This window comes from Corvus brachyrhynchos, unplaced genomic scaffold (assembly GCF_000691975.1).
Source record: "Corvus brachyrhynchos isolate BGI_N302 unplaced genomic scaffold, ASM69197v1 scaffold211, whole genome shotgun sequence".
Taxonomy (NCBI): domain Eukaryota; kingdom Metazoa; phylum Chordata; class Aves; order Passeriformes; family Corvidae; genus Corvus; species Corvus brachyrhynchos.
In genome coordinates this window covers 146,100-157,190 of record NW_008236211.1, presented here as the reverse complement: position 1 = coordinate 157,190, position 11,091 = coordinate 146,100, and the positions used below count along the sequence as shown (strand labels likewise).

The 11,091-nt window shown below is 56.4% G+C and overlaps 1 protein-coding gene across 1 annotated transcript in view; it reads left to right on the top strand.

The window, feature by feature from the left end:
- HADHB (hydroxyacyl-CoA dehydrogenase/3-ketoacyl-CoA thiolase/enoyl-CoA hydratase (trifunctional protein), beta subunit) overlaps positions 1 to 8,667 on the top strand; it is a 13,401-nt gene extending 4,734 nt beyond the window's left edge. Inside the window, exons 6-15 of the mRNA XM_008642634.2 lie at positions 174 to 261; positions 1,117 to 1,304; positions 2,829 to 3,009; positions 4,264 to 4,385; positions 5,874 to 5,953; positions 6,033 to 6,080; positions 6,414 to 6,501; positions 6,583 to 6,657; positions 7,318 to 7,482; positions 8,117 to 8,667. Coding sequence (XP_008640856.1) covers positions 174 to 261; positions 1,117 to 1,304; positions 2,829 to 3,009; positions 4,264 to 4,385; positions 5,874 to 5,953; positions 6,033 to 6,080; positions 6,414 to 6,501; positions 6,583 to 6,657; positions 7,318 to 7,482; positions 8,117 to 8,152 — 1,071 coding nt within the window. The 3' untranslated portion in view covers positions 8,153 to 8,667. The remainder of the gene's footprint in view (positions 1 to 173; positions 262 to 1,116; positions 1,305 to 2,828; positions 3,010 to 4,263; positions 4,386 to 5,873; positions 5,954 to 6,032; positions 6,081 to 6,413; positions 6,502 to 6,582; positions 6,658 to 7,317; positions 7,483 to 8,116) is intronic.
- The last annotated feature ends 2,424 nt before the right edge of the window (positions 8,668 to 11,091 follow it).

Genomic DNA, 11,091 nt, shown 5'->3' with positions numbered 1-11,091 from the left:
GGCCTCAGCTCCTGCCCCAGAGTCTGGGGAGGGGAAGAGCTGCTGCCATAATTAACTGGATGAGAACTCCCTGTTGGTGTCTTCAGCTCCACCTGGCAAGGTGTGCTGGGCAGGGGCAGCTCTGGCCTGGGAGCAGAAGCTGTGGGTTTAACAGCCCCTCTCTGTTGTTGCAGGCTGCCTTGGGAGCGGGGTTCTCCGACAAAACTCCGGCCCACACCGTCACCATGGCCTGTATTTCCTCCAACCAGGCCATGACCACAGGTATGTGGGCTGGAAGAACAAGCTGGGGGGTTGAGAAGGAGCTTGGAAATTCTTTTACAGCCTTTATTCAAGTTGCACTGCTTGTGAATGCAAAAACCAACTGAAGAAATGCTGGAATGGAAGGAAAAATGGAATTGTTTAGCCTGGAGCAAAGGAGGCTCCGGGGGGACCTTGTGGCTCTGCACAAGTCCCTGACAGGAGGGGGCAGCCGGGGGGGTCGGGCTCTGCTGGCAGGGAACAGGGACAGGAGGAGAGGGAACGGCCTCAGGCTGGGCCAGGGCAGGCTCAGGGTGGACAGCACCAGGAATTTCTGCATGGAAAGGGTGCTCAGGCCTTGGCAGGGGCTGCCCAGGGAGGTTTGGAGTGCCCATCCCTGGAGGTGTCCCAGGAAGGGCTGGAGGTGGCACTCAGAGCTCTGGGCTGGGGACAAGGTGGGGATTGGGCACAGGTTGGACTCGATGGGCTGGGAGGGCTTTTCCAACCTCAGGGATTCTGTGGAAGTTTTTTAACCAACGAAATAGAACATGAACTGAGTGTCTGCTGTAGGCCTGCAGCAGCATCTCTGCCCAGTGTCCCTGTTTGTTTGGGAGGTAAAGACTGACCACGGTGACCAAAAAACTTTTGTCTTTGCCTGAGCCTAAACAGGGCTAAAAAATGGAGACCCAGCCCAAACTGCTGGGGCTGTCCTTCCCTCCCTGCTCTGTGTGACAAGGACGAGCACGAGCCGAGCGACAGAGGATGGTGTTGTGGAACCCGGCTAAGGCCGGGGCTGGAGGAGGAACTGGAGTGCAGGAGTACCCAGGGCTCTGTCGGGGTGAGCTCTGGCAGCGTTCCTGGGAATGCCTCTCGTTGCAGGCGTGGGGATGATCGCGGCCGGCCAGTGCGACGTGGTGGTGGCCGGCGGCGTGGAGCTCATGTCCGACGTCCCCATCCGCCACAGCAGGAAGATGAGGAAGACGATGCTGACTCTGAACCGAGCCAAGACCCTGGGCCAGAAGCTCTCCCTCATTTCCAAAATTCGCCCTGACTACTTTACTCCCGAGGTATTTTGGTTTGTCAGGCATTTAGATGTTTAGGAACCTGGTGTAGAAGGTGTGAACAGGTCGTTTTTTTGACCTCGATAGAGAGGATTGAAGATGGGTGGGGTGGCTTCTGGGGTTCGCCATGATCGATCTCTGTCCTCTGCTTTGGGTTAAAACATTGATTAATGCATCTCACAGCATTTGGGACTCTGCTTTTGCTTCCCACACGTTCATCTTCAGTAAACCCAACTTGGTGCAAAACCTCCTTCTGCAACTCCCGGACAAAGCGTGCTGCAGATGACAGAAATAGAAGCTTTTTCCCCATAAATATAAAGGTTATTCTGAAGTGTCAGAGGAATTCTAGGGTCAGAGGAATTTTACTAGATAGTAGGCTTTGCCCCCTTAGTATTAGACAGGAATAGGAATATAATTCAATATATGAATATAATTGTTGTTTGATTAATGCATCTTAAATATGCCTTTTGATTCCTGTTCCTGGCCAAATCCTGCCAGGGGCTGGATGTGTTCAGCTCCCCTGAAGAGCATCCACAGGGCCATGTCAGGAGCAGAGTGAGCCACTGCTCTGTCCTGGGGGCCGTAGGGGGGTGAATTGCAACGTGGTGAGGATGCAAAGGAGTAGCACTTCCCTCCTTCCCACCCCAAGCTCTTCACAAGGAAACTGCATCCATGTCATTCCCTGTAGTGCGAGTGCAGCGAGGCCTGGGTTCAGTATGGCAGAGCTGAGACCCCAAATCCACATAAGATATGAAAATCTCAGGATTAAATGCACCCAGGGATTTCCTGTGTGCTGCTGGAAGAACAAAAACGAAGCCAGAATCACCTCTGGGCTCTGCTTTTGGATAAGGGGGTGTCTGACAGGGAGTTTTGAGGTCCCAGGATGTGTTGTTCCAGCTGAACCCAAAAGGCCTGGTCTTTTATTACCGCAGCGGGCGTGGTTCCTACGGTATATCGCCGTGTCCCGCAGCCATAGGGAGGAGGAGGAGAAAAGATCCAGCAGGCAGGAATTGTGCAGCAAGATTGATTTATTTAATTCTTTTACAAACCTTTTATAGACTTTTTTCTTCATAGTCTAATTGGACAAAGGACCAGCCACCCCTTGGGGTGATTGGCCAAAATCCTAAAACATCCATTATCAAAATATTTTTCTACTATACCATAAACAAGAGTTTCCAAGGTTGCAGGTGGCTTGATTGTTTACATTCCCTACTACCTCTTCTGTGAGAGAGAAAAGTTTCTCACGGACTTAGAAAAAATAACAAGAAAATCCTCACTAACAGCATTTTTGTACCTACAACCTTTTGTCATGGATTCCCAGCAGCCTGGACCTCATTTTCCCCAAAGTCTTGGAAAGAGATGGTTCCCCTGACACATTGGACTCAGTCTGTTCTGGTCTGGTTGCCGTGTGTTAATTGGGTAGCTCTGAATTAACGAAGGGAAGAGCCTCCCTCTGACCGTGGGGCTCATCTCTGTGTGCTCCCAGGAGGGCTTTTTTCACCTGTGCTGACTTTCCCTCCCTGGTGGCAGCTCCCAGCCGTGGCAGAGTTCTCCACCAGCGAGACCATGGGTCACTCTGCCGACCGCCTGGCCGCCGCCTTCGGCATCTCCCGCCTGGAGCAGGACGAGTACGCCCTGCGCTCCCACACGCTGGCCAAGAAAGCCCAGGAGGAGGGGCTGCTGCAGGACGTGGTGCCCTTCAAAGTGCCAGGTGACAGTGCCCGTGTGCCACGGCCAGCACTCCCTGCTGGGGGCAGCTCCAGGGAGTTCTGTGGGTCTGGGTGGGTTCTGTTTGTCCCTGGAGAACTGCTGGAGCAGGGATGTGTTTGTAAACGGGTTATCTGAGAGTGAAACACGGAATTGTGGAGTGGTTTGGGTGGGAAGGGATGTTAAAGATCACCCAGTTCCAGCCCTGACACCTTCTGCTGTCCCAGGGTGCTCCAAGCCCCATCCAGCCTGGCCTGGGACACTTCCAGGGATTCAGGGGCAGCCACAGCTTCTCTGGGAATTCCATCCCAGCCCCTCCCCACCCTCACAATGAAGAGTTCCTTCCCAATATCCCATCTAACCCTGCCCTCTGTCAAATCTTTACATACCTAAATTTTTTCTTGCCCACCCCACATCTGTGCTAATGAGGTGACAGAGCAGGGAAAATCAGGACAGTTGGACCTGGAATCCCACTGCCCTTCCAGCCAGGCAAGAGCAACCACCTTTATACCCCAGAATATCAACAACAAACACAAGCCCAATAAAATCCCAGTCTGATAGTGCAGGTGCTGGGTGGGAGGAGCTGCAATGTGGCAGGTTCCAGTTCACAAGGCCTCGCATTCCTCACTGGGAGGTGAAACAGTTTGGGGACAACCTTTAAGCTGCCCCTCCCATGGCCTGTCCTGGTGTCCCCCTCACTCCCAGGAGCCGGTGGAGACACTTTGCTGTTCATTTGGGAACTCTGATTGGAATCCTGGAGAAATTTGCCTTGTAGATGCACAGTTCCACGTGGTCTTTATTATACAATTGGTACTTTTTCTTAACGGGCTTATTTAGCAATTGGAATAATTGCAGAGGGATGTATTTGGGTTTTCCCAGTGCTCTTTGTTCCTCAAACTCAGCACATAAATGTAAACTGATTTAAGCCCAGTTCTCCATTTAGGCTTTTTAACCTAAATTTAAATTCTTTTCTCAACCGGGTTTCCCATGTGGTAATTTTTCCTTACACTAAACAGATGGCAGCACTTTGTTTTTGCTGTCTTCTGAGGAAAAGTGAGGTAGCTTCCATTTTTAAGTGCTATTTTTAGCCATGTTAAATATCCTGATGCCACAAACAAATTTTCCTTTTTCCCCTCCTCACGCTTGTCCTGAACCCCACAATTTTCTGATTTTTTTTTTTCCCCCCTGGATTCCTGATGATGAAGTTCTTGTGTGTTGCTGATGTTTGTAGTTGGATTGTACTTTTTTCCTTCACCAGGCAAAGACACAGTCACCAAGGATAACGGGATCCGGCCGTCCTCCATGGAGCAGATGGGAAAGCTGAAGCCGGCGTTTGTCAAGCCCTACGGAACAGTCACAGCAGCCAACTCCTCCTTCCTGGTAATTCCTGTTCCCAGCACTGTCCACTTGACCCTCTGCCTCCCCTAGCTGGGATAATGTGGGAAGGAGCTTTTTAATGTCAACTGTTTCCAGATTTTCCAGGTGTAACTTGGAACTGAGTGAATCTGGTGAATTTGGATTGTTTCATTTTAAAATCCATAACAAAACCCCTGAAGTTTTGGGATGTCTTACCTGTTTGCTTCTCTGTAGCTGCTTCCTGAGGGTCAATCCTTCCAAGGCCCACGTAGGGACTCTGTCCCAGGATGGGATTGGTGACGTTGTACCACTGAAGTCAGTAGGTTTAGTCTGAGGGGCCTACAAGGAAGCCAAAGTGGGAATCTTCACCAGGGCCTGGAGAGCCAGGACACAGGGAATGGCTTCCCAGTGCCAGAGGGCAGGGCTGGATGGGATATTGGGAAGGAATTGTTCCCTGGGAGGGTGGGCAGGCCCTGGCACAGGGTGCCCAGAGCAGCTGGGGCTGCCCCTGCATCCCTGGCAGTGCCCAAGGCCAGGTTGGACATTGGGGCTTGTGATGCCTGGAAATAGAACACAAACTTTTCCAGACAACGTTAGAATGACAGTATAAAAGCAAACCTTTCCTTGAAAGCCTTCAGGTACAGAATATGGTGAAAACCCACAGCCTGAATTAGATTTGTACCATTTAATATGAGATGGGGCAATTAGAATATCCAGCCAATGTTGTCCAAATAGAGGAGTTGGTTAAATAATTCCCCCCTGGGTTCTGCCCCATGGGGGCTCCCCTCCCCATCTCCTACCCTACCTTTATCATGTCTATGATTACATGGTGCAAAATAAAAAGTCCTTGGAGAAGTAAGAGGCAAGACTAAACAATATTTTAGGAATGCATCAATAAATGTTTGTTCACTGTGGGAAAGAAAGCTGGAAAAGTACTGGAAGTTATACCAGGGCATTTAACAGTCTACAGAGCTCCAAATACATGAAGAATACATAAAAGCTAAAAACTGTAGGCTTGGAGCAACCTGGGGAAGTGGGAGATGTCCCTGCCCATGGCAGGAAGGTGGAACTGGGTGAAATTTAAGGTCACTTCCAACCCCAACCATTCCATGATTTGATGTGCCAAACCCACAGTGCTCATTCTTGTCACATGGTGAACCTGTGGCTTGTGTCGTCCTGGAATTATTCTCAGTTTTGGGATGGAACTGGGAGGACAGCTGAGTGTTTGGGATGAGCAACTTGTCCCAGGCCTAGCAGTGCTTTCAGGCCCCTCAGTCCTGGGGGGCATTGTGCCTGTGGGCTGTAAGGAGGCGCTTCAGCAGCGTGTGCTGGCACCATTAGTGATCCCCCATCCATCCACTCACTCCAGCAGCCTTTGGCCCCCATCGCAGTGGGGTGTCCTGGAGGCTCTGGTGATGTTCAGGTCCTCTCTCTCTGAGGGCTGTGGGGCTCGTTGTGTGCGGGGGCTGCAGGTCCTTCACCCCTGACCTGGCTTCTCCCTGCCCATTCCAGACCGACGGAGCGTCGGCCATCCTGATCATGTCTGAGGAGAAGGCCCTGGCCATGGGATACAAACCAAAGGCCTACCTAAGGTAGGGAGGGCTGGTCCAGTGGCCTCTGCTCCCACTTCCTTCTCCTCTCCCTGGCACTGACAGCCCTTTTCCTGCACAGGGATTTCGTGTACGTGTCCCAGGATCCGAAGGACCAGCTACTCCTGGGGTAGGTGGAGATGGAGAGCGTCCCCCCACAGCCCCTGCTCCCACAACAGCCCTCTCTTGCCACGGTGTGTTTTTGGGAAGTGTCTCAGGAGATGTTGCATCTCCTCAGGCCTTCACGAGTGTGAGCAGGAGGGGAGGTGGGAGAGCAGCAGTGGCAGGAACAGCCCGGGATCGCTGGGGCACCTCAGCAGGAGTTCTGGGGGCTGTGCTTCCCATGGAGAGGGATGGGCAGAGCTGGGCCACGAGCCCAGAGAGAAGGATGTGACTCTGGAAAAAGGGGGATGATGCTGACAGGAAACACTGATGCAAGACTTGTGTGTCCTCCCTCCTTCAGCCCCACCTACGCCACTCCCAAAGTGCTGGAGAAGGCCGGGCTCACCCTGAGTGACATCGACGTGTTCGAGTTCCACGAGGCTTTTGCTGTAAGTGCTCTAAATCTGGGATGCCTCCCTGTAGCCACCTGCTTTGGGTTCTTATCAATGTCACCCTCCCCTCCCTTGCAGGGGCAGATCCTGGCTAACCTGAAAGCCATGGATTCGGATTGGTTTGCACAGAACTACATGGGCAGGAAGTCAAAGGTAAGGCGCAGTCAGGACATTTTCCTCCTTGTCCTGTCCCTCCATGCCTTGTCCCCAGTCCCTCTCCAGCTCTCCTGGAGCCCCTTCAGGCCCTGCAAGGGGCTCTGAGCTCTCCCTGGATCCTTCTCTTCTCCAGGTGAGCACCCCCAGCTCTCCCAGCCTGGCTCCAGAGCAGAGGGGCTCCAGCCCTGGAGGAGCTCCGGGGCCTCCTCTGGACCCACTTTTCTCTGCAGTTCAGTTTAACCTTGGGGTTACTGGGCTCCCTCCTGGCAGCTGCCTGTACTGATGCTGCACAGCCAGGCTCTGGCTCTGTCCTGTGAGGAGCAGTGATGCTCCTTGAGCTTGGGTTAGCAAATCCCAATTTAGGCAGTTTCTTTGGGAAACGAAATTTTTTTGGGATGCTATTCCTGTTGTTGGTAGGAGGTGGAGATCCAGAGCCACAATCCTTGGAGAGGAGGGAATTAAGAACAGTGTGAGGGGCTCAATCCTTGCTCAGTGCAGGGCTTCCCTGAGGGGCTGCAGGCAAAGCAGGAACACCTTTGGGGTGCATTTATCCCCTGATCAGCCTCATGTGCCATCCTGAACTGCTGTAGGCTTGGTGTTGGGATGAGCTAGTGATGGCCAGGTGATGATGGGATGTGTCTCTCTGTGTCCCTGCAGGTTGGAGCCCCTCCCCTGGACAAGTTCAACACCTGGGGGGGTTCCCTGTCCCTGGGACACCCCTTTGGGGCCACCGGCTGCCGCCTGGTCATCACTGCTGCCCACAGGCTGAAGAAGGAGGGGGGACAGTACGGCCTGGTCGCTGCCTGTGCTGCAGGAGGGCAGGTAATGGTGCTGTGCTCCAGCGTGTTCCCTTGGGAGAGGGCAGGAATGGCAGGTCTGATTCTGCTGGGACTCTGGAGTCCTGTCTGGTTACACCAGCTCTGGGTGCTGGGTGTTCAGAGCTCCCTCAGGCAACCTCTGGCTGCCCCCCATCGCCACTCAGTCCTGTCCCTGTTCCCTGGGAGCAGAGCCTGACCCCTGCCCTGGCTGCCCCCTCCTGTCAGGGACTTGTGCAGAGCCACAAGGTCCCCCCTGAGCCTCCTTTGCTCCAGGCTCAGCCCCTTTCCCAGCTCCCTCAGCCGCTCCTGCTGCTCCAGCCCCTTCCCAGCTCCGTTCCCTGCCCTGGACACGCTCCAGCCCCTCAGGGTCTCTCCTGTCAGGAGGGGCCCAGAGCTGCCCCCAGCACTGGAGGTGCCCCAGCAGTGCCAGCACAGGGGACGGGCACTGCCCTGGCCCTGCTGCCAGCCCAGAGCTGGCACAGCCCTGGGGCCAGTGGCCTCTTGCCCCCCTGGGCACCCCTGGGCTCGTGTCCAGCTGCTGTGGCTCACGTTTTTCATGCCCTGATCCGTGGCTGTAATAATGATTCTTGTCTCTGTTCATGAGCCATTTCTGTGATGTTTTCTCTCTCTGTCCCCAGGGACACGCGATGATCGTGGAGCTTTACCCCCAGTAACGGCACTGGGAGCCTTGTCCCTCCATCCTGTGCCTGGCAATGCCATTTCAATGCACTAATAAATCCTGCACCCAATCCTTCTTGGAGAGGGGATCCGTGGCCTTTATCAATCCCTTGTAGCTACTCAGCCAGTAATTTTTATCTAATGAGCACGCTCTATTCCACGTCCAGGAGAGGAACAGTTAACGTGGCTCTGAGTCTCTGCAGGCTCCTTGTACCCTGTCTGATCCCTCTGGTAACTCTCCAGGATTTCTCCCTCTGGGGAACAAAAACTATTTCAAAGCCCTGTATGGACAATGAAGTTTGGAGATCAGGAGAATGTGAAGCAGTGGAGGTGGGTGGGCTGAGAGGGGAGGTAATGCTGTGGGGAGGAGCAGCAGGTTCAGTCCCAGGGGCTGAGCTGGGCTCTGAGGGGGCAGTTTGCTCCATGCTGTCCAAATGCTGTTGGAATGAGCAAATTGCATCTGGCAAATGAATGTCGCTGATGGAAGCGCAATAAATCAGGACAAAACCCACTCATGGCTGTTTTCTTTCCCTCCCTTCAGCTGAAATGCTTTCGGGACTGTTCCTGTGGTGTCTGTGGTGGGGGGCTGTGAGCTGACTCCAGGTGTTGGCTCTCTGAAATCATGGAATCACAACTGGTGTGGGTGGGCAGGGGCTTTTTAAAGGTCACTTAATCCACCCCTGCCATGGCAGGGACACCTTCCACCATCCCAGGCTGCTCCCAGCCCCAATGTCCAGCCTGGCCTTGGGCACTGCCAGGGATCCAGGGGCAGCCCCAGCTGCTCTGGGCACCCTGTGCCAGGGCCTGCCCACCCTCCCAGGGAACAATTCCTTCCCAATATCCCATCCATCCCTGCCCTCTGGCACTGGGAAGCCATTCCCTGTGTCCTGTCCCTCCATGCCTTGTCCCCAGTCCCTCTCCAGCTCTCCTGGAGCCCCTTTAGGCCCTGCAAGGGGCTCTGAGGTGGTGATAAGCTGCAAGTGTTCAGGGCTGTCTTTCTCCCAAGCATTGGGGAAGATGAGATACTTGGTTTTTTGTTTAATATCCTTGTTATTTTCTTCACCCGTTCCTCATGGCTTCGTGATGCTGAGGGTGGCTGCTGTTACCTGCTAGGGAACAGAGTTTCTCCTGAAGTACCTTGCAAACACCTTCGAGTCCTTTTTATGACAGAAGGAGTTTCTGCCCCCCGCCAGCTGCTGCCCAGCCCCGCGCTGGAGGCTGGGCTGAGATAAGGGATGGGTGCAGCACCCGGGCTGTCCTGTTTATTCTTTATTGGAAATCTTGTGCAAGAGCACTGCTCCAGGGGGAGAGGGGAGCTGCCAGGGCCAGAGGAGAAGGGCCGGCTGGGGTCTAGAATCGCGGAATTGTTTAGGGTGGAAAAGAAAACTGAGATCATCATCGAGTCCAGCCGCTCCCCCAGCGCTGCCGAGGGCACCACGGACCCGCGTCCCCAAGTGCCACATCCACGCGGCTGTTCAATCCCGCCCGGGATGGGCACTCCAGCCCTGCCCTGGGCAGGTTAATTTGGGGGGTTTAACCCCCTCCAGGCTGCGGGGGCACAGCAGCGCATCGAGTCGCTGCAGGCGGGGGCTGGTCCGCACCCGCTCGGCCGGGCAGGGCTGCAGCCCGTCGGATGTGACTCATCCTGGAAGCTCATCCCGCTCCTCCCCGGCCCCGCCGGTGCCTCTCCTGCGTCCCCACCGCCTGTGGGACCCTCGCCGCCAGCGGCACGATCGTGGCTGAAGCCTCTCCGGTGCGTCCCGTGCCCGTGTGGCGTGGAAGGTGCTCAGGGTAGCGGGGTGGGCTGGTGGCAGCGATCCGGGACGGGCTGGGAGAGCCTCGGCAGAGCTCCTGCACGGCTCCCGGTATGGAGGGAGCCCAGGCCAACCCCGCCTGGCCCTGTGCCTCGGCTCCCCGGGATGCCCAGGGGTCCCTCGTGCCCGGCAGGGCCGTTTGTGGGGCAGCGCACGGGGCTGTGCCCGTGGAGCCAGCGCCGGGGCAAAGGTTCCTTTCGCTCTCCTGGTGTTGGGCACGGACCCGGAGAGAGGTAGGAGGCGGGGGGATAAGAAGGAAGGGGTCGGGTCCCGGCCGGGCGGGGGAGCCGGGCGGTGCCGGTGTCCTCTACGGGCTCAGGGCCCGGGCGAGCCGGGGCTGGTGCCACCGGGGTGCGCCGGGCTCTGCGGTGGGTCACCGCACTCACGGGCGGTGGGTCCCGGGGGTCGCGGCCCCTTGTGCTGGGGGGGCAGGGGTGGGTGGCATGGACGAGCGCGACAACCCGCGACTGTGTCCCCCCAGGAGGGACCCTGGGATAGTGGTTTGCCAGGGTGGGGGCTGGGAGGGTTGTGTGGCTGGCAGGACATGGGGGGGGCTGGTCCGGGGGAGCCCCCGCTGACAGAGCCCCGTTTGCAGGGAGCCAGAAGTGCCCCCGTGCCCTGCACCCGGCCCCACATGGAAGCCCCGGCGCAGGATGGGGCTGAGGCACCCCTGGAGAGGTGCCCCGAGGCTGAGGGGAGAGAGGGCAGGGGCTGGGGACCCCCCCAGATAACTGCACCCCGGGAGTGGAGGACAGGGGGACATCCATGGGAGGGGGATGTGAGACCCCCACAGGTGGAGGTTTGGGGACCCCCATGGGTGGCGGTTTAAGGGACCCCCTTGGGCATGGGATGGCGGCTCCCCACGGGTGAAGGATGGGGGGCTCCTACGGGTTATCTGCGGATCCCTGGGGGTGGAGGATGGGGGACCCCCCTGGGCCGAGGACGGGGACGCGGGTGCAGCCCCCAGCATCAGTGCAGGGATGCGACCGAGGGCTGCGTTCAGGCTGGGGCGGGGGCACTGTGCCACAGAGGTGGCAGCGTGACCCTGTGGCTTCCATGGGGCTGCAGGGCCCGAGGGGACAGCCCGGCTCCCCCTCTCCTCCCCCGGCGGGGCGGTGGTC